The 27711-nt window shown below is 36.5% G+C and overlaps 1 protein-coding gene across 1 annotated transcript in view; it reads left to right on the top strand.

The window, feature by feature from the left end:
• LOC127654841 (alkyldihydroxyacetonephosphate synthase, peroxisomal-like) overlaps positions 1-26421 on the top strand; it is a 62088-nt gene extending 35667 nt beyond the window's left edge. The window contains exons 13-20 of the mRNA XM_052142336.1: positions 3387-3463; positions 5869-5981; positions 6516-6585; positions 8241-8302; positions 8772-8861; positions 12673-12772; positions 13252-13309; positions 22606-26421. Coding sequence (XP_051998296.1) covers positions 3387-3463; positions 5869-5981; positions 6516-6585; positions 8241-8302; positions 8772-8861; positions 12673-12772; positions 13252-13309; positions 22606-22727 — 692 coding nt within the window. The 3' untranslated portion in view covers positions 22728-26421. The remainder of the gene's footprint in view (positions 1-3386; positions 3464-5868; positions 5982-6515; positions 6586-8240; positions 8303-8771; positions 8862-12672; positions 12773-13251; positions 13310-22605) is intronic.
• The last annotated feature ends 1290 nt before the right edge of the window (positions 26422-27711 follow it).

Raw genomic sequence — 27711 nt, 5'->3', positions numbered from 1 at the left:
TGCATGGTAAATCAAGGATGTATTACCGATTTTGTTCACTAGATGGAGCACCAAGACTTAAAATCCTTGAAAATCCTCTTTGAATTCCTTTTTTGCTCTTGTAATGTGCTGCTGTCCAACAATCAAAAATCTGTTCTTCTCCTTCATATTCTATTGTCATTTTGTTGTCATTCAAATTTTACAACTGATAAAATATCTTTTGAAAGAAATTTGACAAAAAACTGTCAAATTTGACAGTGTCCACAGCATTCACAGAATATATTGTGTTGAATTTAATGTCCTGTCCTGGCCATACGTGCTTGGACCCTGATGAATGCCGCTTGCGGCTATATTTCACTCTTTGATTCTTATGAAAATCTTTAGAACTGTTGCATTACTAAATAAATATACAGTTACATTCCTGAGAATTAGAGCTTTCATTTGATATATGGCTTGTGCATTTAGGTGCTACGTGAAAGACTTTTTTTTTATTTAATTGTTTTATATATAAATATTTCGACCCCATTACCTCTAGGGGGTGCTAATTTTGCAATTTTGTTAGGCCTTATTTTGTTATTTTAAGTAGCATAAATGCAGAAGTAATGATTATCTCTGAAAAGTTCAGATTATTAGCTTTTAAATGATACATTGTATGCCTGGCTTCTGTATACAGGGACTTTTTTATTTTGACACTTTTTGAAGTAAACACTTTACACGTTATAGCGTATTGTATAATTATAAAATTAATAAACATAATAATTTCACAAAGACTTTACATCATTGTGACAGATAAGTTAAGACATAAAAAGTCGAAATATTGTTTGTTTTATGTACATATCATTGAACATAATCCACATAACCACATCAATCTATTTTGATATTGAGTTTGTTAATCTGTCTTTTTAATTCAAAATTAAATAGATCACAGTAACTAATTACTTTGGAATTATACCATGGTTATCAACGTCTCTTGCCATAAATGCCGCATTGTTGTGATGCTGTGTCGAGTTCAGTGTTGTTTAAAACTTTGAAAAATGCGATTCTGTTCTGCTTCATCCAGCTATTTTTGAACACATGTGTGCATCCTGCTTCGTGAGGATCTTTTATGCTGACTGCACTTTGTAAGTGTGTTTCTTTGCCAGTACAGCTGGAGTTGCACTGACTGTTGACTGATTCACAAAAACATAAAGGTAGTTCCTCGCGCTTGAATTGCTATGGAATTTAGACAATTCCTTATTACGGAATTTATGTGTGGTCGGGGACATGATTGTTGCATTAATTGTTTTAATGTGTTATATTTATTTTATTTAATGAATCACACTAAATTAACATGTTAAATTGATAGCGCTAATCAATACACAGTGCATAAAACACTGAATAAATAAATAAAAATGCAATTATGGATATTGGCAAAAAGTGCAGATTAAATTCACTGTTCCTGTAGCAGTTAATTGTGGTTTATTTAATTAATTTTTTAATTTGTTTTACCTAGTTGCGACATTGCTGGGCAAGTGTAAACCTGTTTACATAATATATATATATATATATATATACACTCACCTAAAGGATTATTAGGAACACCATACTAATACTGTGTTTGACCCCCTTTCGCCTTCAGAACTGCCTTAATTCTATGTGGCATTGATTCAAAAAGGTGCTGAAAGCATTCTTTAGAAATGTTGGCCCATATTGATAGGATAGCATCTTGCAGTTGATGGAGATTTGTGGGATGCACATCCAGGGCACGAAGCTCCCGTTCCACCACATCCCAAAGATGCTCTATTGGGTTGAGATCTGGTGACTGTGGGGGCCATTTTAGTACAGTGAACTCATTGTCATGTTCAAGAAACCAATTTGAAATGATTCGAGCTTTGTGACATGGTGCATTATCCTGCTGGAAGTAGCCATCAGAGGATGGGTACATGGTGGCCATAAAGGGATGGACATGGTCAGAAACAATGCTCAGGTAGGCCGTGGCATTTAAACGATGCCCAATTGGCACTAAGGGGCCTAAAGTGTGACAAGAAAACATCCCCACACCATTACACCACCACCACCAGCCTGCACAGTGGTAACAAGGCATGATGGATCCATGTTCTCATTCTGTTTACGCCAAATTCTGACTCTACCATCTGAATGTCTCAACAGAAATCGAGACTCATCAGACCAGGCAACATTTTTCCAGTCTTCAACTGTCCAATTTTGGTGAGCTCTTGCAAATTGTAGCCTTTTTTTCCTATTTGTAGTGGAGATGAGTGGTACCCGGTGGGGTCTTCTGCTGTTGTAGCCCATCCGCCTCAAGGTTGTGCGTGTTGTGGCTTCACAAATGCTTTGCTGCATACCTCGGTTGTAATGAGTGGTTATTTCAGGCAAAGTTGCTCTTCTATCAGCTTGAATCAGTCCGCCCATTCTCCTCTGACCTCTAGCATCAACAAGGCATTTTCGGCCCACAGGACTGCCGCATACTGGATGTTTTTCCTTTTCACACCATTCTTTGTAAACCCTAGAAATGATTGTGCGTGAAAATCCCAGTAACTGAGCAGATTGTGAAATACTCAGACCGGCCTGTCTGGCACCAACAATCATGCCACGCTCAAAATTGCTTAAATCACCTTTCTTTCCCATTCTGACATTTCAGTTTGGAGTTCAGGAGATTGTCTTGACCAGGACCACACGCCTAAATGCATTGAAGCAACTGCCATGTGATTGGTTGATTAGATAATTGCATTAATGAGAAATTTGGACAGGTGTTCCTAATAATCCTTTAGGTGAGTGTGTATATATATAATAGCAAATTATTTGTTTTTCTTGGACATGTCCCGTTCTGTATTTTTGCATTATTCTTTGTTTAATTGTCACTCTCATGTGTAAATAACGAAAAGCAGTCCTGCTCACTGATAGCCATACAAAAATCTACTGTGGGAAAAACAGTAGATTCAAATCTCTATCGGTTAATATTTCTATTGTAATGGCAGTGATACCACCCAGACATAGTTAAAAAGTATCTAATATACATTTGACACACCGATTTAAGTTGATTTGCATTTGTCTGAGGTTTTGTGTTGCTTTCCAGTGGTATATTTGACTGCGTGTGAGATTCACCAGCGTTTCTTATCAGTAATGGCTCTCAGAATGATTTATGACACACCTCTGTACAATATTGCCACTGCTCTCTCTCTCTCTCTCTCTCTCTCTCTCTCTCATATTCTCTCACTCTCTCGCCCCTCTCTCTCCCCCTCGTACTGTGCTGTTGTTCACACCACTAATAAATCTGACACATAGTCCGCAGGGAAATCCATGAGCTGACCTCAGTGATGTTTGCTGGCAGTAGAACAATACGAGAAAAAGAGATTAATAAATGATTTTACTACTGATATTTAACTGATGTTTTAATAATGTTTTGACAGGTCATGCACTCAAGCCACAAGTGTCCTCTATATTCACATCATTTTTGGATGGGTTGAAAAAATTCTACATCACAAAGGTGAGAAGGAACTGTAAATGTGTGTGGCCATACCAGTCAAATACTGATATTACACAGCTTTCTGGAGTTCTTGATTTCCAACATAGATGTGCTAGTTTCATGTATCTCATATCGCTGTGTGGTCTCTTTGTTTTTCATAATAAAATTATTTAAACTATAATTATCAGAATCTGCTTTGTGTTTAAGATCAGGGTTTATTTTCTGATTATGACTGGGGGACTGTACATTATCCTTTACTTATTACACGGGTCCCTGGAATGCTTGATTCTGATTGGTCAGTGGCACAATCTAGCGTTCTGATATTTTTGAGTAACAGCGAACATTCGAGGAATTAAGACCAGTCAGTCGGGTATTGCGAATCATCTTTGTACTTTTGTATCACTCTGCAATCTCTACAAGTAAGCTAATAAAATAAGTGAAACTCAAATCAATGTTTCATGTTAATTAATTAATTAATTTAATTTGCATGTAGTCTTGCAATAAGCAGGATAATGACCAGTCAGATAATTATTTTTGCAAATAAAAACCAACAGAACTTGACGCAATCCGGAAGTGAAATTTAGCTGTTCAACGATTTCATTTCTTCTCACATAATAATATAATTTCAATGCAAATCAGTATTTCATTTAAATTTATTTATTTATTTAGTTAGTCAGTAGCCTTTTCTCTCATAATATTATGACTTTAATCTCAAAATGCCACAACTTTATTCTCATCATTTGGGCTTCATGTATCTCATATCGCTGTGTGGTCTCTTTGTTTTTCATAATAAAATTATTTCAACTATAATTATCAGAATCTGCTTTGTGTTTAAGATCAGGGTTTATTTTAATTTTATTTAAGATCTACTTTTTTCAAAAAAATGTAGTACTCTTGTAAAAGGACTATTATGATATTATTTGTGAGCGCTAATCCTAAAATACTTTTGTGCCAGCACAAAGTGAAAGTGGCCGTAGGTGGCAGTACTTGTGTAATCTTTTGGAGGAACAGATTACATTACGTGTAACAAATATTAATTACAAAGCAATGAACAGTCGGAGAGCCGCAAAGCCGCAAAAACGTTCATGTACAGATTCAACCATTATCCCCCTAAAACCCTCTCCCAATCCCCAACGCCACCCGACCCCCAACAAACATCCCTGTGGCCAAGCCTGCGCGTAGACACGCAGATCAAAATAAATAAATAAATATATAATAAAAATTAAAAAAATAAACACAGTAAAACTATAAGTCCCTCTCCACTGCTCATCCCCAACCCTGCAAAAAGGCCAGATATCTGCCTCACTTTTTATCGAACAACTCCTGGTCGCCTAGCCTTCTATATGACGACACCTCAAATGCCGCTACCCTGCCCATCTCTGTGCACCTCTCCTGAAATGAGGGTGCTCCAGCCGACTTCCATCTCCTATGGATGACCTGTCTGCTGATCATAACACTGGCTAGGACCCAAATTTGTATGTACTTATCCCCTATATTAATGATTGCCCCATCGCCTAAAATACAGAGTCTGGTGCAAAATGAAAATTTGAGTGCCTAATACATCACACATAAAACTCTGAACCCTCAACTAAAATTCATGAATCTTAACACACCACCAACAAACATGGGTTGTGTCCCCATCTTCTGACTGGCATCACCAGCAGATGGGTGTGTATTTAAGAGCAAGCCTATACAATCTAGAGGGGGTCCAATAGAATTGATGTCAAATCTTAAATTGCATAAGACGCACCCTTGCATCTCTAGATGTAGACTTGATATTTTTTAGAATTCTAGTCCACACTCCCTCCTCCAGTACCAAGTTTAAATCTTTCTCCCATAATCTCTTGAGAGAAGTTGAAGCTCCGTCCCCCAGACTCCGCATTATCAGGGAGTAATACACTGATACCTCATGACCTTTTGCTAAAGCAGTTATCACCACTCCCATAGTATCTAATTGCTTGCAATAAGAGAGGGGGACATCTATATGACTTTGATCTTAAAATCTAAGATGTTTTATTTTATTGGCTGTGTAATCAATTGCCTTAAAAAAAACATCATCATTTGCAATGCATTTTACTTCCATAATGTGACATATTTACGAGTGACACAATATTCAGCAGGAAATAAAGTAGGTTGGGCCAAGGGTGGGATTTGATCGACTTGTGAAATGTTGAGTTATGATATTATTGGTTAATATTGTTTTTCCCTGCCCGTGAGGCCTTACTGATGAAAGCAGAAAAGACAAACCATTTCAGAGGTGGAAAATGTTATGTTGGCATGTATGTTGATGCGTTATTAGGAAAACTTTAGTTTTTTTCTAAAGTTATTGTAAACTGATGATTTGTGCAGAATTAGACAAAGAGCATTTAAGAAATTTAATAGGGTTAGTTTTTAATTCACATTGTCTTATGCAATATTTTTCTCAGTTTAAAGGATTTGACCCACACCACCTGTGTGTCGCCACGCTGTTGTTTGAGGGTGATCGTGAGAAGGTTTTGCAGCACGAGAAACAGGTTTACGACATCGCTGCCAAATTTGGGTAAGGAACCATCTGTGTGTCTTCTACTAATTCTGTTTCTATGGAACTGGAGTAACTATTTCACCAGTATAGGTCAGCAAAGGTCATAAGGGTTGTGACGTTTGACCTTAACTGATCTTTCTGATTCTTTACAGAAGCGTTTGCAGTTGTCTCGCTCATTCATCACAACTCATTCAGTGGCAGTGATATGAGCGTGCCTGGAAATGAGTGAACACATTGAATGATTTCTGCATTAACGAGCTTGTGTTGATTTTGAGAATATTTAATTAGAGGCTGATTGTGATGGATAGAGGGTAAATCCCAGCACTGACCTTATTGATCCTATGTGTGTTTGTGTTCATGCAGGAAATGTTATCCAGACCACTATGCCTCATGATTTTCATTTGAAACTTTAACTGTGCAGATAATATATTATTTTCTTCACTTAACAGTAACCGGTACTGTGGTGTGTGTGTGTGTGTGTGTGTGTGTGTGTGTGTGTGTGTGTGTGTGTGTGTGTGTGTGTGTGTGTGTGTGTGTGTGTGTGTGTTTTAGAGGTCTGGCTGCAGGAGAGGATAACGGTCAGAGGGGTTACATGCTGACGTTTGTGATCGCATATCTGCGGGTGTGTTAATAAAGCTCTTTTTTTGGCTCTTATTTAGATATACTAAATAAGTTTTAAACCCAAAAATGAAAATTCAGTCATCATTAACTCTCCTTCTTGACATTTCAAACCCTGTTTATTCTGATAAACACAAAAAGCGGTCTTAGGAAGTATGTTTGTGACTGACATCCTCAGTCCCTGTTCACTTTCTTTCTAAATTTCTCCTCTTGTTCCACAAAATAAAGAAATTTATTTGGGTTTGTAATGACTGAGTAAATGATAATAGAATTTTCATTATTGGGTGGACTAATGCCATATACACACTGTTTTAATTTGTAAATACATAAATTTTGCTACGTTTATGCCTCTCAGCCACACTAAAATGGCATTTTCCTTAACAGAAAACGGAGTGTTTATTGCATACTTTGGAAAACGTTGACCTAGAGAGTACTGCTGTATATTGTCTGTGCAATTAACTGCCTTCTAAGAGGCCATTCAGAATGGAGACATTCTTGCACCAAAAAAAAAAGAAAAAGCAAGACGCTGCACAAACAAATAGAGCAGAATATAGATTGAGTTTGCCTTTAGCATGTTGCTAAGCTAACAGCGTGATATGCTAAAAAGTATAAAAATACGTAGAACATAAATATTGGGTAAGGAAAAACTAGATGTAATGATGAGAACAGAACGCAGGTGTTTTAACTTTTTAAAAGTTTAACACTTGACAGCATCTAAAAACGCTGAAAGCCAAAGTCTTTTAGGAAGTCAGTCCACTGTCGGCCATCTTTGGACACTCTCGGGAGGCTATTTCCATTTATGACAGTGCCCCTCCTATCTACTTGAATGGCGAAACATTGAAATCTCATAAATGGTTGGTCAAGATTTTGATCAAAGAACACTGGAATTATAAATAGTGCTTCATTACCTCAGATAACAAACAAAAAAATTAATTTTTCCCAGCTTGCATAGCTAATGTGCATGGGCGTTCTTGAGTTGACTGAAAGGTGATTGGCTCTTTTACCTGTAAGGTGGGACTTGCTTTCTACATCCTTTGACTGTTGGGTGTTCCAATTTGTCCCATTCATTTTAATAGAAGTGACCCATCTCTGTTGAATAGTCTTTTGCACAGCACAACAATGTCTAGTGCATGTTTACAAAGAAAAGATATTGAAAATCAGCACAGATTAACACAAAATACGTTTGGTGTTTTTGTGTTGACTTCTATCGCAACACCCTAACTGTTATGGAGCAGTCTTCATAGGTAGCAGTGCCATCAGTCACACAAACAGCTCTGCTAATGTCAAGCGCACAGGAGACTCGACTTACAGTTGATTTCAATTGCATTTGCCATTAGCATGTTGCTAAGCTAACACACGATACTCTAAATAAAGCACATAAATATTATAAAATAAATAAAAAGTTAGACTTAAAAAGCTAAACAAACATACTCAGATGTCTTGAGACGCATTTTAAAACACTTGACACAGCATCTAAAAAATGTGCCGCTCCTGTACTAGACAATATTAAAACAATGAGGTGCAGCACAAATGTCAAAGCCGTCAAAGAAAAAGCAATTGAAAAGCAATGGACTCAAAAACATGTTAGGAGTGATTGGCCTGAGATATCTCAAGGTTATCTAGTTCATTCTTAGGAATGTAACAACTATGTGTTTGCAGGATTTGGGAATGGACTACTATGTGATGGGCGAGTCATTTGAGACATCTGTGCCTTGGGACAGGTGAGAGCTCAGACTTTGGGTAGTTTGCAACATTTCATTCTATCTGCCCACTACACTGTGTTCTCTCTCTGTTCCTACTCACCCGACCCACACTGTCTTTGATGGTTTTGTTGTCTCTTTCTGAGTGCTTTCATGAGGGTGGGAAGGTTACAAGGACAAAAAGTTTGCAGAAGAACTTGGACATACACAAAGAGACAAAAATGTTCATCCTTCTTGATGTGAACTGGTCATTTTGGCCCTTTAACTTAACACGGATCATTTCAAGAGCTGGATCACACTTACACTAATAGTCGAAGTTTAGACAAACGTTTCTTAATGTACCGTATGCTTCTCATGACCTATAAAACCTTTTGATCTATAGACTTATTCTAAAGTAAACCTATATATCAGAATCATTTGAAATTAGATTAGATTGTAGACAGATTGTGTTTGCCGAAATCATTTTCTGTACAAAACTTTTCTCTCTCAGGGTTTTGGATTTGTGTAGGAACGTGAAGGAGAGGATTGTGTTGGAATGTAAAGAGAGAGGAGTACAGTTTCCTCCACTGTCCACATGCAGGTACACACACACACACACATACACATACACCCACACACACACACACAAACAAATATACATACACTGGCCTGTCTGTCTCTGTCACCTGTAACTTGTTTTCTGAAATATTAAAGTTTGTTTGATGTAATAAAAATAAAAAGTATTTTGACACTACACTTAGCATTTTATAAATGTCCTTATATTAGAGAACAAAATTTCAAGGGGCATTTATTTATATATATATATACATATATAAAACATAAAACATACTTTTTAAGGAAAAGTTCACCACAAATTTCACCACAAGAGCTTAGTGGCATCAAGGCACATCCGAATCCAAAGTTTGCATAATTTCCTGTCTACTAAGATGCCTTCATGTGATTGCACTGCAAAAAATGATTTTCTTGACAAGTATTTTTGTCTTGTATTCCTGTCAAATTATCTAAACTTTCTTAAAACACGATTTATTTACTTGTCAAGCAAAATGGGATAAGATATTAAGTCTTGTTTTAAGATAAATCTGACTAAATTTAGTGAACTTTAGACTCAAAACAAGAAAAAAAATCTGCCAATGTGGTAAGCAAAATAAACTTAATTTAAAAGGAAAACAAGTTTATTTTGCTTATCCCATTGGCAGATTTTTTTTCTTGTTTTGAGTCTAAAGTTCACTAAATTTAGTTAGATTTATCTTAAAACAAGACTTAATATCTTATCCCATTTTGCTTGACAAGTAAATAAATCGTGTTTTAAGAAAGTTTAGATAATTTGACAGGAATACAAGACAAAAATACTTGTCTAGAAAATCATTTTTTGCAGTGTGGTTTTTGATGCCAGCATAAATATACTCTTTACTGACTATGATATCCACCAATCATGGAAATGTGATTTGGTGGTTAGTTGAAATAATAAAAATGACCGCTGATGGAGCGGTTGAAAAAAGTAGACTAGTTAATTAAAGAATTAATGTAATTATTTTTCAACTCCTGATTCCATTTCTACTAAGAAATACGCAGAGTAGTTAGTAACTAGATAAATAAAATATGTCAACACAAACTTTGATGTTGGCTTGTCTGAAAGTATAAACTTGTGTTAAAAGTTTGAAGACTGATGGTTACACAGACTTTATGGTAAGATAAACCAGCAACTACCTGGGTGTCTAGCTAGTCAGAAGGACTGTCATATATAGATAGGCTGTGTCTCGTTTGGAAGGCTGCATCCTCCGGAGGTTGCATTTTTCGGCCACATACGTCACAGAGGCTTTCTCGTTTCAGAAAAGCGTGTAGGACACTTCGAATGCGACCTTTGAATGCAACCTTCTTTTACGGACATTTGGAGGATGCATGAGGTGTATTAAAATAAAGTATTAGACTAAAAGTACACCTGTAAAAATCAATTTTCTATATTCTCTACAGCATTACAACTCTCCTAAAATGTGCCTCATACATTCCCTTCCAAAGAGACTTTGTTCCCTTGTGTGGGTTTGTTTACATTGTAATTTTTTGACAGAGTTTGAATTATCGAGAATTCCATTGGCCTGTTTGAATATTCCGTCAGTGTAAGTCTACAGGATATTTGATTGTCTGCTGTGTGAAAACCGTTAGCCTTATCAGTTAGAAAAGACATAGCACACTATTCTAGAACAGTGTGAAGGTCTGCACCAGGTTTGATGGATGTAGCTTGAAAGCTCTTTGAGGAGTTAATGTTAGAAATGTTGTCTTTGTTTTGGGATTTTGAAAAACGCTAAACTTAGTTTGTAGAGTAAAGGCCAATTCACACTGCCCCAAAAACTACAACTAACACGTTTGTTGGGTCAGTGTTTTTACAACTGTTGGTGTTTGTTGTGGCAGTTTGACAATTCAAGTTTTGCTTCTCAACATTCTTAATCCAACAGCCAACTTTAGAATGTTGCCATTAGAGGTTATTCGGGCAGGGTGAATTGGCCTTAACAGTATGTTGTTTCATCAAGCCAACATATGAATTTCACTAGACATGACGTGACCAGTAAGATTATTTTAGGAGTTCAACACTGTCCTTTAAGTCAGTGACTAACTTGTCAGGGAGGGGAAAGGCAGCTGTGATTGGTTTCGGACACAACCATCTACTAAAAATCACTGTTACACCGGCTGGTTAAATGCCACTCTATTTAAGTGAATGTTTTCACGTGTTCACTCTAATCTCACCTTCAGCATGACACACACAGTGAAACGGAGGCAGATCAGGTCTGAAGTGTGTATCTCAGTCATTCATTTCCTGTCCTCCTGCTGTGTCACATGATTGATTGTGCCCTTTTAACCTTTGCAGAACTAGATAACACAAACTCGCCACCCTGAAACTCTCTCTGTCTCAAAGTCAAGGGGCACAAAGACAGACATCGGAATGCATGACAATTTCTTTCTATTTGTTTTTCTTTCTTTCTGTGAGCAAAAGATCCAATTAGGGATACAATGGTTTCACGGTATACCTAGGTTTTTAAACGGTAGGTTTTCATACATGTTCTCATTCACGGTATTGCTAATGTCAGTTTTTTTCTGAACTTTTCTAAAACCCGAAGTTCAATTAAGACAGAATCGTCTACATTTACACAGCATCACATAAACAACGTGATAAAATAAATCTCTTAATTGCGACTTCCTCATTTTACATTCATCTGTCACTCCACATGTTGCTAGCACAGCAGAAGCACTCAGACAAGTTGGACTCTGAACCTTTAGCTCGACCAATGAAACGGTTGAAGTTGGTGGTGTGGGAATACTTTTGGTATGTTAAAGACACATGAGGTACCATCTATGTTTCTTAATCACCCAGATTGTAAAGTTTGTTGCAAAAAAGTGCCTGCTGAAAACAATTAAAACTTGAAGCAACATTTTTGTGAGCATCATCCCATTGAATTTGTAGAAATAAATGTTGGTGAAAATACAGTTTGTGCCAAGAGTATTTAAATAATCTCTACATTTCCCAATTACTGAATAAAATGCATTTCTGAACTGTTAACCTGGGCAGTAATTATTACAAATAATTTGTATTCTTATTATTTTTAATAATTTTATAAATCTTAAAATAATAATAAAAAAAGATATGTTTGACAGTATGCCATTCAATTATATAGCAATAGGGAATTTAAAAAATAACAATTTTGGTCTAAATTTAGCTATAAATAAATATTAAACTGCTATTAATATTATCAGTGCACCTTCAAAGTGGAGTAAGTAATTTTAATCCAATACACTTTGTCAAATTCCGCAAATATCTCTTCCCGGTCCAATAGCTGTCCGTTCTGTGTATGCGCTGAAATAAATTTGGTGTTTGTACGCAGCCCTGGCTCTATAAATGTGAAAATAAACAAAGTGGATCGGACCGATCCACACAACACTATTCCAGTGTGCATGAATTTGGGGGGCGGCGCTTCTGAAGGAGCACTGAAGGGAGGGGTGTGTTTGTTTGGCTGTTGAGTTCAAATATCAACAGTCATTCTTAGGAATTGCTTACTCCACCTTTAATAACATTATAGCAAAATGCTGTGGTATTTTTGTGACAGTTATCATACCATGAAAATCTCATACATCCCTTATTGGTATGCCGTTTATCTGTTTAGAAGCAAGAAAGTTAAGATTTTATTTTCAATTCTAGGGAACCCATACATTTGCATTAAATGTTGATTTGAAGATGCATACATTTTGGTTTGAGTACATGTATCCAGTAACTTAAAAACAAGCAAATTATAACACAATGTGTCCAAAACCAGAATGTGCATCAGATTGTAAGTAAGGCTTCTGAACTTTCCAGGAGGACTTGTGGGCAGCATAACTTGAATTTTCATCTTTTTTCATTCTAGAGTTACGCAGACGTATGACGCAGGTGCTTGTGTGTACTTCTACTTTGCCTTTAATTACCGAGGTCTGAGTAATCCAGTCCACGTCTATGAACAAGTGGAGGTACGTAATCGAGTTATAGATTAACCCTGCATCTTTAAACCAGCACATTGTTCCTCAATATTTGTCTGTCAAAGTGTTTTTCCATTATAAAATGATCAGAACAAGCTATTTCCTGACTACTACTGTAAGTGAATATTTTGCAGAATGTTCAGGCTGCTGCTTCCCGTAAAATAAAAGTAGACCACTTTTATGACACTTTAAAGTGCTTTTGTCATTTTTGGAGCTGCACAGCACCTGCTTTAGTTATATGGAAAAGAGCAGCGTGAACATTCTGCTTCTTTTGTGTTTGAAGAATGACAGAAATTCATACAGGTTTAGGATGACATAAGGTAGAGCAAATGATGACACAATTTGTGGGTGATCTGTTCTTTTAAGTTGTAGGTTTGTAGGCGTGTGTTAAATATTTACTTTTATTTTAATTAAAGTGGATTTAGAGAATACTTTGCCAGTAGTTTCTGTTATTTTATTCTCCTAAATAGCATGCAGCCCGGGAGGAGATTCTAGCCAACGGAGGAAGCCTGTCTCACCACCATGGAGGTAAATTATAATCATATTGAATAAATGAGGATAGTCCCTCACTCTGACCTCTATGTTCAAAAATATTTACACTCTGCCTCAAGACTGAGAATTGTAGAGCTGAGCTTGAGTTTGGGTCAGTGGTTTGTCCTGGTTTATTAAGTCTGAAACAGATGACTTATCTACATTACCGTCCAACTGCTGATTGCTAAACATCACCAGACTCATTAATCAAACACACACACACACACACACACACACAAAAACACACTCAGACTATTTGTGCTTGTTTTGCCAGAGAGGTCGGGTGTTACAAGAATATTAAAGTGAGAAAGAGGAAATGGTGAACTGATATTTATAGATTAGGATTGGCAAAACTAGATATTTTAAAGATTGTAATAAAAATGTTTTTTTGGGGTTGCTTAGTTTTGTATTTTCCTGATGCAGGACATTTACATTTTCAAAAACAGCTAGACATAGCACAACGCACTAAAACAGAATCATGGGGTCTCAAGATTCGTGAGACCAGTTCTCTTACTCTCTTGGAGGAAGCGAGGGCAGGGTAAATGCCAGTGTAAGCCTTTATTTTTAACACATGTTGTAGTGTCGTAACTGGTTTGCTTTTGAGCACAACATATACACACAGATCAATTCTGTTGCATGCATATCTATCTCTCTCTCTCTCTCTCTCTATCTCTCTCCTCTGGCTGTCTGGATTGCCCAGTTTATTCCCCTCCGCTCTCAATGCAAACACAAAACAGCTGTTAGAGATATCAGCCACAGGTGTGACTCCTTACCACTCTCATTTCCCGATCTCGCCCTCCATTCACAAATCAGTGCTCGACCACGCCAGCACCTCCACAACATATTTTTAAAAGTTGGATTATTTTTATTTGAAGCCTTCTAAAAAACACAAAGCTCATGGTTGGGCTCTTAAGTAACACAAGACTTTAAAGGGGTTAAATTTAAAGATGCAACCTTTCGAAGGGGGTTCTTCAGGCAATTTCATGTCCCAGGGATATATTTTTATTAAAACAAACCGTTTTTAACATATTTCTTTTTGTTAAATGAAGTCTCGTTAAAACAAAATTGGAAACTTTTTACCAGGCCTTCATCCTTTACACCGATCAGCCACAACATTAAAACCACCTGCCTAATATTGTGTAGGTCCCCCTCATGACACCAAAGCAACGTCAATAGCATTCTGAGATTATATTCTGCTCATCACAATTGTACAGAGTGGTTATCTGAGTTACTGTAGACTTTGCCATTTCAAATCAGTCTGGCGATTCTCTGTTGACCTCTCTTTCCATCCGCAGAACTGCCCCTCACTAGATGTTTATTGTTTTTGGCACCATTCGGAGTAGAGACTGTTGTGTGTGAAAATCCCAGAAGATCAGCAGTTACAGAAATACTCAAACTAGCCCATCTTGCACCAACAATCATGCCACGGTCCAAATCACTGAGATAAAAATTTTTCCCCATTGTGATGGTTGATGTGAAGCTTCTGACCCATTTCTGACCAAAATAAATTATTTTATGCACTGCACTGCTGCCACACGATTGGCAGATTAGATAATCGCTTGGATGATTGATGGGCTGATTTGAGTATTTCTATAACTGCTGATGTCCTAGGATTGTCATGCACAAAAGACTTTCAAAGTTGCTCAGGTTCTGTGGATGGAAATGCCTTGTTGAAGAGAGAGGATGCTATTCTGAGATGCGGGTGGCACTGTTTGGCGGCATGAGGGGGCCCTACACAATATTAGGCTGGAGGTTTTAATGTTGTGGCTGATCGGTGTATTTTTGGTACTTTTCAAATGCCTTTTATGTACAGATTTGACTGTTTTACCCTCATCCCTGATCCAGACTTTCAATATTAAACTATGAAAATCTATTATAAAAATATGTTACATGTTTTAAAGTATGATAATCTTAACAAAGAGTGAAATAAAAAAACATTCCAATATTTATTGTGTGTGAATTTTTTAAAAATTACAAAAAAGACAACTCTCCTGTGACAAATGTACATGCACTGTTGGATATTTTTAGTAGGGGAAAAAAAAAAAAGAAAAAAGAGTGAAACGATTTTAATGAGACTACTTTCTAGAAGTCCACAGTGCTAAATGGGCCTTAATTAAAGAATGACACATATATACAGTGTATATTTTATATATATATATATATATATATATATATATATATATATATATATATATATATATATATATATATATATATATATATATGTTCATAGTTATAAAAAGACCTTATTGATTAGTTGACCATGGAGACTAATGCCTATTACACATTTTCCTGACTGCTTACTAAAATAGAGAGAGTTTTTGGGAAAGCACAATGTGTGTGTGTGTGTGTGTGTGTGTGTGTGTGGGGGAGTTCTCTGTAATTGTGATTAATAGCAGTACTGCGGTACTATCTGCCTGCCGACAGGCCCTTTTGTCTACACACAATCACGGCATGACAAATGAAGTGTGTGTGTGTATCAGGAAAAACAGATGTAGTCTGGGCCTGCGAGGTGGGAGGGCACACGAGAGGAACGCACGCTTTACTAACCTGTATTTACTGCAGGTCATAGCTGTGAATACAGTGAAACGCACACATATTCTTTGTTACACAATGGCCACATATACATACATCTAAGTAAACCAAACCAACAGAGATATTCCCTTTTTGGTTTTAGAGAAAAGGCTAAAATAGACCTGATGCTCTAGAAAAAGAAAAAAGAGAGGAGCACCAACATCCTGAAGCGTTTAGAGAAAGAAAGAGATATAAAGGCACTAAAGCAGCACAGTGTTCCAAAATGAATGATGTCTCTTTTGAATTATTTGCTTAAATTGATTGGAAGAATTAAATATTGATTGCAAAATTTGAAGACCCAATGCTAGAGTGTAGTTTTAGCACTTTGCTGGGTGTTTCTTAAACTTCAGGCACTTTGTTAAAAAAAATAAAAATAATTCACACTCACTAGTTTATTAAACTTGTCTACTAACAATGTCCAACAGTGTATGTACATGCATCATGCTGGAAATGACATATTTAAAGTTTTTTGGAAATCCTTAATTGCGCTAGGGCTACTTTCATATCTGACATTGTATGTATGTTAAATACACACTTAATATTTTCATAGTTTTGCATAATTTGGCAAAATTACAGCTTGATTGGAAATTACACAATAAAAAATTACAGAATAAAAAAGTCTGGTTTGCACACAAGTGAAGATTACTGTGATTTTTGTTTGTTTTCTTCAAACATCGCTTTATTTCATATTTCATCTCAAGCGTGCTCTTCTCTGACACTTTTATCTAATTGATTAACAAGTGCACTAACTTTTGAAAAACTTAGGGGCAATATTTTTTTGTGTTGTGGAAATGATTATTTCACTTTTTGTTTTGATTATCATAGTTTTAAACATGTAATATATATATATAATAGTTTTTTTTATTTTTTATAATGGATTTTCATCATTTAATATTGAAAGTCTGGCTCTGGCACACAGCGAAAACCATCAAATCTGTACATAAAAGGCATTTAAAAGTTCAAAGAATAAATGATGAAGGCCTGGTAAAAAGTTTCCAAGTCAGTTTAAATGAAACTTTCATATAACAAAAGAAAGAAAGCTGAAATTCATTCAGATTAATCAAATTTCTCAGCAGTATTCACAACGCCTGTCACCCCAACACATTAGTCTAGTGATGTAGTTTACTTATATCTGTCCAAACACAAAGCCCAAGGTTCAACTCTTAGTTGGTGCCGTGACCCTGATTATAAGACTTCACGTGTTGGACTTCACAGCAGGATTCTTGTTTTTAAAGTTGGTTTGTTTGGCACCATGCAGACATGCTCAAACAATTTACTCTGAAACACAGTCCCAGAGCACAGCATGTGTGTTTGTGTACAAATTCAAACCTGAGGATAGCACAGAAGGAAGACCAGCATCTGTGTTGATGAAGGTGAAGACCTGGGATTAACCTCAAAACATACAAACTTCTAATTCTGGGGTATTTCACTGTCTTTTGGCTGCAGTTTTTGCATGTCTCAGCTATGTAAATGTGGTTATGTGAGATGAATAGTGACAGGATAGTGATGGAAAGAGAGACCGAGAATATGGGCTGATGGCGAGATGATAGATGTGTAAATTATCTCTGTGATGGAGGCAATGATGCAGTCAATACCACCTTCTGTTTCTGTCTGTAGCCCAGCGTAGACACAAATACACCGCTGGGGGTTTGGGGGAGGGGCCGATATGCCTTACTTGTGATTGGCTGTCTGTGTGATTGGTGGGCCGTCTGTCTGTTCTTTCTTGAAAATTGACTGGCTCAGTCGCCGCAAGACCTATTTGCATATGTATGACAGTGTCTGGGTTTGGGGTGTTGCCAGTAGTGAGCTGGCCTTGCCCTAAACCCCACCCCCTTCTGAAACACTAACGTATAACTTGACGAAATGCCATCTGCTCGCTTATCAATCATATTAAGTACGCGAGTAAGGGACTGAGAGAAAGAGATAACATCAGGGTTCCCCAAACTGCTGCTCACACAAACGATTGATACTACACACTGTGTGTTGTGTTGTGTTGTGTTGTGTTGTATTAACCAAACACCCATAAAGGACATGGTATTGTTTTGATGATATCTAATACTGTATGTGGGTCAATGACATAACAAATTTTTTTGGCCGAATCTGTTAAGATATTCAAAATGACTTTAAAAATGCTATTCACACAAAGCAATTACTTGAATACACCTCTAATATGATGAACATATTCTAAGTTCAAATAATTTTGATATTTTTTTCTGAGGGTTGTATAACTGTCTGGAGAAATAAAAAAATAATATATTGTGGAACGCTCTCGCTCTGAGAGAGGGAAAACACAGGCAACTTTCACAGGTAACAGGGTTTTTAATATTCCTTCACACACTTATTGTACATAAATTCTTTACAGTCTTTCTTGGGAACACTGGGTTCCCTTGTCACTTTCTCTGACGGTCTGGAGGTTCTGTGGCTGCTTTTATGCCGCTCTCCCCGTGCTCACTGAAATTAGAGACAGGTGTTAGACATGATTTAGCTCAGGTGCAAGCGCCCTTACCGCTTCCTCTCCCCGACGGCCGCTTGACCAAGCCCCCGCTGCCACATATATATACATATATATAAAAGTGTGATTTAAAGCTGAAATTCTTGAAAAATGAAATGTTGCCATAAGTTCTTTGGAATAACTTGGAATAACAGCAAAAACATTTGTTAAAATATTATAAATATTTGAATAACTTTTCTCCAAATCACCAAATTAAAGTCAGGTGGTGTAACCAACATGCAGTTAGCCTTTTTGTTGTCATGTGACCAAAAACCCCATTAAACCGACCCCTATAGACCCTCGAAACTGTGTAAAGTATAAAAAAAAGTTATATTTTGAAATTTTTATGAAAAGGCACATTTTGTTCTGGTCAAATGGAGTAACTCTAATAAAACATCTTGATATTTGTGACAAAAAAAAATCATTATATTGTATGTACACTCACAGGTATTCAAAGAGAAAGGAAAGTGTTTTTAATTTAATTGATGGTTGCACCACTTGACATTTTTAAAGTCATTAAATGATTACATTTTTTTTTTGTTGTTGTTGAAAATACTATAAATGTTTATCAATAATGTATGAAACCAACGTGGACACAAACATGCAATTTTTTTAGATTGATACATGTATTTTGTTCAGGTCAAATGGAGTAACCTTAAGAAAACATCTTTATTTTTGATTAAAAAATTCATGATATTTGAATGTACACTCATTTGAAGGAGCAAGGAATGTATTTTTAATCCTTTTAAATTATGGTTACTCCGCTTGATATATATTTGAAAGTAATTAAATAATTTATTAAAACGCTATACATGATCAAAAATGTATGAAACCAACATTGACACAAATTTACATTTACATTTATGCATTTGGCAGACGCTTTTATCCAAAGCGACTTACAGTGCACTTATTACAGGGACAATCCCCCCGGAGCAACCTGGATTAAGTGTCTTGCTCAAGGACACAATGGTGGTGGCGGTGGGGATCGAACCAGCGACCTTCCGATTACCAGTTATGTGCTTTAGTCCACTATGCCACCACCACTCCATTTCCATAAGTTTGTAGAAATTTTACATTTCTACAAACTTAACATGTTTTAAACCATATACTTTTTAAAGAATTGGACTTGGACAACCTTATATAAACACTACTGGTCCAAAAAATTTGTTTCTCATGATCTTAAAATCTTTTGATCTGAAGGCGTATGCATAGATGTTTGAAATTAGTTTTGTAGACAAAAATATAATTGTGCCACTATATTAATTTATTTAAAGGGTAACTAAACCCTAAACCAACTTTTTTTAGTTAATGATCAGTAAGAATGGGGCTTTATTAGTACTGGTCATTGATTCAAGTAATTTTTTTGACATTTGTGTATAAAGTGTTTTAATTCTACAATATATGGTGTAAATACGTCTCAGTGCTGCCCTCTTCAGGTTGAACGGTGGCTACTGCAGTTGAATTTTCCTATTGGCTGTTTGCGGTACTTCGTGATGTAACCGGTGACAGCTGACGTAAGCAGGTTCCAGCTCACCACGCTCTTGATACGAGCTACCACGCCCATGGCAGTATAAAAACCATCTCGTTTCGTCAAAACCACTGTAGCGAGTCAGGAGTTGGAATTCTGAGTATTGAAAACGATCAGGATAGAGTATTTTAGCATCTATTTAGCATAGCATTTATATAGTTATTTAGATTATTTCGTGTAGCCTAGGTAGTTAATTAGCATATTTGTTAGTGTAGTATTGTTAGAAGCATAGTTAGTTAGTAGCATAGTATTGCGTCAGTTAGGATAGCTTCAAGTTAGCGTAGATTATCTTTATTTAGTACAGTGGTCAGGATGGTACGTAGGTGTAGTGTTTCTGGATGCAACAGCACTGCTGGACTGTATAGCTTTCCAGCAGACTTGGAAATTAGGCGCCAGTGGTTGCATGTCCTTGGCCTGGAAGACCGCGAGTTCACGCCTAGAGCTGGAGGAGTGTGCAAACTGCATTTTACGCGGGATTGCTTCTCCAACGCAATGGAGGTGGAAATGAGCTTCTCCAAACAGCTCGCACTGAAAAGCAACGCAGTGCCAAACGCTGCTCCTCCTGCATGGACTTCACCACCTCAGCGGCGTCTTGAGGTGAGTGATCATATATATTTGAATCACAATTTATGGTTAGGCTAAAGTTAATCCTCTGGGGTCGACAAACGCGCGTTCGCGATGCGGGAGTGTTAAACGTATTGCACCCTTATACATTGTATTACGGTATTGACTACCTGTATAGTTTCATTTGGAGGTATACGGTTTTGTACATGACGTTATGCTTTACGTCACATTCTTCTAAGTTGAGAGAACAGCTAACTGATGTTATGTTCAAGTGAAGCTTGCTAAATAAAAATCCTGCTAAAAGGATAAACATCACTGAACAGCGTTTCGTTTGTTTTTCCTGCACGCGAGTGAAGGTGAATGCGCACTCGGATGCTCAACAGGGAGTTAAAACCGCAGTTTGAGCCAGCGGCTCGAATTGATATGGCTCCGGCCCTGTGTCCACAGACAATTCACCCTACTCCACTTCAGGTGAAGGTGGGGGAGAAAGGTCCTCGACTTCAAAAGACCGCTCCGTGGCAAAGCTACTTGCATCACTCCAGTCACTCTCCAGTTTAGAGTCTGACAGCAGCTGTCAATTAATCTGTCACTACGGGTCTCAGGTGCACGCCCCCCCATCCACATTTTATTATCCAAATTGGCATTCAATTAATCACAATGTATAGTCAGGACATTAATAACGTGAAAATGACTATTACAATTTGAAAACAAGTTCAGAACTTTTTAAACTACTTCAAAGATTTCTCATCAAAAACTCCACTTGCAGCAATGACTGCTTTGCAGATCCTTGGCAGTCTAGCTGTCAGTTTGTTCAGATACTCGGGTGACATTTCACCCCAAACATCCTGTAGCACTTGCCATAGATGTGTCTGTCTTGACAGGCACTTACCAACTTACAGTCTAGCTGATCACACAAAAGCTCAATGGGGTTAAGATCCATAACACTCTTTTCCAATTATCTGTTGTCCAATGTCTGTGTTTCTTTGCCCACTCAAACCTTTTCTATTTGTTTTTCTGTTTCAAAAGTGTCTTTTTCTTTGCAATTCTTCCCATAGGGCCGGCACCCCTGTCTTCTCTTTACTGTTGTACATGAAACATGTTGAGCGGGTAGAATTCAATGATGCTGTCAGCTGAGGACATGTGAGGTGTCTATTTCTCAAACTAGAATCTCTGATGTACTTATCCCCTTGTTTAGTTGTACATCTGGCCTTCCACATCTATTTCTGTCCTGGTTAGAGCCAGTTGTCTTCGAAGACTTTAGTGTACACCTTTGTATGAAATCTTAAGTTATTTGACCATTTCAAGCATTGTATAGCTTACAAAACAGTGATTGACTTATGAGTTTCTAGAGAAAGCTTTTTAGTTTTTGCCATTTGTTGACCTAATATTGACCTTAGGACATGCCAGTCTATTGCATACTGTGGCAACTCAAACACAAAGACAATGTTAAGTTTCATTTAACAAACCAAATAGCTTTCAGCAGAATTTGATATAATGGTATGTGATTTTCTAGAAGCAAATTATCAATTTAGCATGATTACTGAAGGATAAGGTGTTGGAGTGATGGCTGCTGGAAATGGGGTCTGTCACTATTTTTCAAATAGTGATGGTGCTGTTTTTTACATCAGTAATGTCCTGACTATACTTTGTGATCAGTTGAATGACACTTCCAGTTGAATTTCCTTCCGAAACAGCAAAATCTGTATATTATTCCAAACCTTTGGCCACTAGTGTATATACAGAATATATATTTTGCTGTAGTTTAATAACTTGTCAGGCAATTTTCTCTACTTTACTAATATAGTTAACATTGATGTATGCTGGTTTGTATTTAGTTATGTAAAGACAGACAGACAGACAGACAGTGTAGATTAGAGTGGATAAGGACACACACAGAGCATGAGTAGAAACATGGCGCTGTAGTTTTACTCCACTGGGAGCACAGGCAGCATAATGAGTTTGATAGTCTACTGCTCTCCATAAATCACATCATGCAAAACATCTCAGCATTTCAGCCGAGCCGCCCACCCCCACAACATTCATCATCCACCAGACTGATGCACTTCCTGCTGTCTCTCTCTCTCTCTCTCTCTCTCTCTCTCTCTCTCTCTCTCTCTTTCTTTCTTTCTTTCTCAGTGGGGAAACTCAGGAAGGAATGGATGAAAGAGAGCGTGTCCGTCGTGGGTCTCGGCATGCTGAAGTCGGTGAAGGAGTACATCGACCCTCAGAACATTTTTGGGAACAGAAACCTGTTGTAATTCTGCTCCAAACTCTGGATTCCTGTTTTCTGCGATCATCTAATCGTATTTGATTAAAACTTAATATTCTTGTTTTTTCATCTTAGTGTGTGTGTGTGCACAGTAATATGATAAACCAGTCCTCTGTTTCCCTTTAACACTGATTTCTTTAAGTAATGACACCTTTAAAGGAATAGTTCACCCAAAAATGAAAATTCATGCATTACTTACACACCTTAATGTCATTATAAACATGTATGCTGTTATTTTGTCAGCGGAACACAAAAAATTTGAAATTTTTAAATAATTATTATGCAAATCACTTTCGCTGAAGCTTGCAGACCATGTACAGAGTCAAAAATGGCCTGTCAATGTCAACCTCACGCAAAGCTATCCTATGGCTTCAGAAGGCTTGGAATACAATGCAGAAATAATTTGTATTGATGTTTATGGTGCTTTTTGTACTGTCTTTTTTGGAGCCGAACAGACATTGTTGGATGGCAAGAGCTGTGTAACAATTGTTCAAACATTTCTGCTTTTGTTTTCTATGTAATAAATAGCAGTACATGTTTGGAACGACATGAGGGTGAGTGAGTAAATAATTGCATCATTTTCATTTTAAAGTTACTTTTTAACTACTCAGACTGCCTCATTATTAACACATGATGTAATTTCTCTCTGGTCTTTCCATTGTTCATTTGTTGTAACAGGATTTTTATAATCAATTGTCTGGATGCTTTTGTTTCTTCCACTGCTGTTGTGTTTAGTATGTTAGCAGTGACTGAAATCAGCTTTTAAAATCAGTGTGCCTTCTTTCTGTCTGTCCAATACTCCTCATTCTGAGTGACTCTAAATGTTTACTGTCTGTTTTCTTCTCTCTTCCTTAAAGTACTTTTGCCTTTTCTATCCTTTATTTCGAGCTGTTTCTCATAAATGATCTGTATTATGTTTTTTGGGTGATTCTCACAGAAAAACATCCAGGTCATGTTTACATTTTTCTAAAATTAAAAGAAAAAAAAAATTATTTGTTGCATAAAGAAAACGTTGATACTTATTTTTAAGACCATTAAGATTTTTTGCATTGTGACATATTATTAATAATATAACAAATTTCCCTCCAATTGTATACCTGTAATGCTAAAATTCTAGTTTTCATTACTATATTATAAAGTAAAAATAAATTATATATCGCATAAAGAAAATATTATCATGACCCGGACCGCCCTTCGCCCTGTCACAAAATAATATACAGCTCTGGAAAAAATTAAGAGACCACTGCAAAATTCTCAGTTTCTCTGGATTTACTATTTATAGATATGTGTTTGAGTAAAATTATTTTTTTTATTGTTATTTAGAGAATTTATTTTCAGAAAATTACATCTGGTCAAAAAACAAAAACTATGCTGTTTTCATACATCGAATAATGCAAAGAAAACAAGTTCATATTCACTTTTATATATTCATATTTGGAATTTGGGAGAAATGTTGTGAGTACTTTATAGAATAAAACAAATATGTTCATTTTACTCAAACATATACTATAAATATTAAATCCTGAGAATCTGATCATTTTGCAGAGGTCTCTTAATTTTTTACAGAGCTGTAAAATGTTTTCGCACAGTAATGAGAGTAAGATGAATGTATGTATGTGTATATTTTACATATAACTGTAAAGTTTTATATTGATAACTGGGGGAAATAAGTTATTTCTTTATGGCCAATTATTATAATTTTTTCTTTTAATTTTGAGCTGAAATATGACTCTGGCATTTATGTAATAAAATTGATAACATCAGAGTTTGAATTTGAAAAAGCCTCCAAATGCATGATCTTGAGGAATTTTTTTATTTTATTTAATGTTTTAAAAAGTGGTGCTGATTCTTTTTTTTTATATATTTGCACTTCCTTGCTTTCCCGGATGTCATCCTACAATTTTGCAACATGAATTTAGCAGTCTGAATATTGAGACGACCACCGCTTGAATAATTAAATTTTACAACCTGAATTTAAAGATGAATTCACATAAAACATTTAGAAATATTTTAAATTAACCTTTAAATTTACATTTAAAATGTTCAGTCACACTGAATTACACACATGAATTCAGTGACCTTTTCAAATTCAAACGCTCTGATGATATCAATTTGACACCATAGGCTCTTGATTGATTTTGTGAGATTCACTCTTTAAGAGGTGCCTAAGTTTATGCATTGAATGAGATCTGTTAAAAATTCACCCTGTAAATATAGGGTTTAAAAACCGAGATGTTGCGCCAGTGTTGTGTGCTAGTCTTTTAAAGCCCTGATCATGTGTGTATTCTGCCGTCTTAGAACATGTTGCCTGTCTGACGGAGGTTTTAGTTTGAGTGGATTTGTTTGATAATTTCATTGATTTTTATCAAATCTCTCTCCTTGTGTTTCTACCAAAGACATGCCTTTAAAGATTCTTTAAAGGCATGCTGCAGCTTCACACACACACACACGTACATCCTGTATATAAACATGATGGCACATTTTTGAGTGTACGATTGCTGAAGATTCATCAAGATAAATAGTATTTTTTAAACACAACATATGCAAAAAGCCAGAGATGATATGAACTTGGATGTAAAACATTATCTGTGACAGTTATATCATTTGATTTGTATGCATTCAATGTTGAGGAAATATGAGACTAAACTTGTCAGAAATCTCATCTCAATCAGTGCACATGTCTGGCTCCAAACACACCCACTCCTCCAACTGTTCGGCCCACCGGAGGGTCCTATCGCCTTCCTTACATGTTAGAGCTGGAGCGGGGCCTGTCAGTGCATCTTTAAAAAATTGTCTACTTCCAAGAATGCACCATAGTTCAGATGTTTGATACCCCATTCAAAGTTGTGAAGACCCATATATTCTACTACTGTAGAAGGTGAAAGAAAGATATAAACGTGGAATAACAGGTTAATTCAATGTCTTTAACTCGCTTATAAAATGCCACAGTGAGCGCGTTTACATGCACGTTCTTACATCGATTATGCTTAATAAGGCTGCAACATGTGTGGTCATGTAAATGCATTTTTAAACTTTACCATGCGCATGACTCGCGGTTTAACATCAAAAGCAGATAAAAACTCTTTATTTCAAATCTCATGTAGATGTGGTTTCCTTTGTATGATTTTTTTAATAAGCTGATTTTGGGGAGTAATCAGCATATTGGTGTGCATGTAAACGGACTCAGTCTGTGTGTGTACCATTTTACAGGGTAAAGATGGCTTTCTTTACTACAGTGGCACTTTTGTAAGGCATTTAACCCTAAACAATTAATCAAATTGCCTTGTCAGGGCTTTTATTTTTATAAACACTGCACACTTCTGTGAGTTCCCACTGCTCAGCCCTGTCAAACAGGGCTCTGATATTCAACAGAGCTTTTTCACATGTTTCTCAAATGACACCATCATTTATAAAATGGCATAAGAGCTTTAAAATGTGTTATAAATCCATCTACATTACTGAGCTATTTTGTGTAGCTGAAATGTAAAATGATGGGATTTGCGGAGCGGTTTCATCATCAAGCCTCTTATATTTCACTAAAAGAAGAGCTTTAAAAAAGAAACCGTGTATTAAAAGAAAATTATGAAAGTTATCCTTGTCTTTTCACAGATTTTTTGGTCATGTGTTTTAATATCGGAGTACATTTTGTCTAAGCTGTTTGTGCAATAAAATAACATGTTGAACATTTTATATCTTGTGTCATGATTAAAAATGTCATTTTAATTTGTTGAATTTTCCTATTTATGGTTTTAAATGATTTCTTAAAACATGTTCTCATGTGGTCCTCACTGATGAATAAACTGCAGCTGTCCAGCACTCGCCAGGTATTTTAGACCTTGGTGGAAACCATTTTGTAATGTGCATAAATATGTTTAACCACATGGGGTCACTGTTAAGTGGCATCTGTCTACATTTTAATGCAGTATTTCTCAGCGCTGCCAAGTGCCAACAAATCAGACACACACCTGATTCAAGTCATCACCTCATTAGTTGAGCGATACAAGACCTTGAAGGAGTGGTCACATTTACCTTCATACAGTGAAATTCAGCTGGGGAAATACATTCACCTCAGTGGGAATCCTCACCATCGTGAATTTTGAGTGATGGCCTTAAATGGTAAAGAACTTTCCCTCATGAATTTTGAATGATAGCTGGTAGCCGCCATCTTTGAAATTACCTCAAATGCTGCTTCTTGCTGAGGTCCGACTCAAGGCACGTTTCAGTCATTAAGTGTGGTTGACTTTACATTTACATTTATGCATTTGGCAGACGCTTTTATCCAAAGCAACTTACAGAGCCCTTATTACAGACAATCTCCCCCGGAGCAACCTGAAGTTAAGTGCCTTGCTCAAGGACACAATGGTGGTGGCTGTGGGGATCGAACCGGCGACATTCTGATTACCAGTTATGTGCTTTAGACCACTACACCATCACCACTCCAGCACCACTTTATGCAGTGCTGCACTGGCCGATTGAGGCTGAATTCTGAAGACGTGTATGTCGGTTAGAAATTATTTAAAAAAAAAAAAATTTATTAAAAAAAGTTTTTATTAATGCTTATAAAACTTTTATATCTAGAGCCAAGAGATATATTAAAACAAACAACAACAAAAAGGAAAATAAATAAACTGTTTAAATAAAAATATCAAATTGTTAACATATTTCAATACACTTTACAGCTTTCTTGTTACTCAAATTGGAAATTGTTCTTAGGTATTGCTGAACCTCTGAATTAAAAATGAATACTAATGGTTTATAACCACCATAATTACAGTAATGAATTCTAAAATTTGCCAACAAATGCAGAAAAGTAATCATCTAGGTTACGGATGTAACCTCCGTTCCCTGATGGAGGGAACGAAACGCTGTGTCAAAGAAGCGACACTAGGGGTCTCTCTTGAGAGCATTTTGCATCTCTGATCTATGAGAAAAGGCCAATGAGAAATTGGCATACATAATTTGAATGTCCCGCC

Source organism: Xyrauchen texanus, chromosome 14, assembly GCF_025860055.1.
Source record: "Xyrauchen texanus isolate HMW12.3.18 chromosome 14, RBS_HiC_50CHRs, whole genome shotgun sequence".
NCBI lineage: Eukaryota > Metazoa > Chordata > Actinopteri > Cypriniformes > Catostomidae > Xyrauchen > Xyrauchen texanus.
Note: the sequence above shows the minus strand (reverse complement) of the source record. Positions and strands in the feature narration are given on the sequence as shown.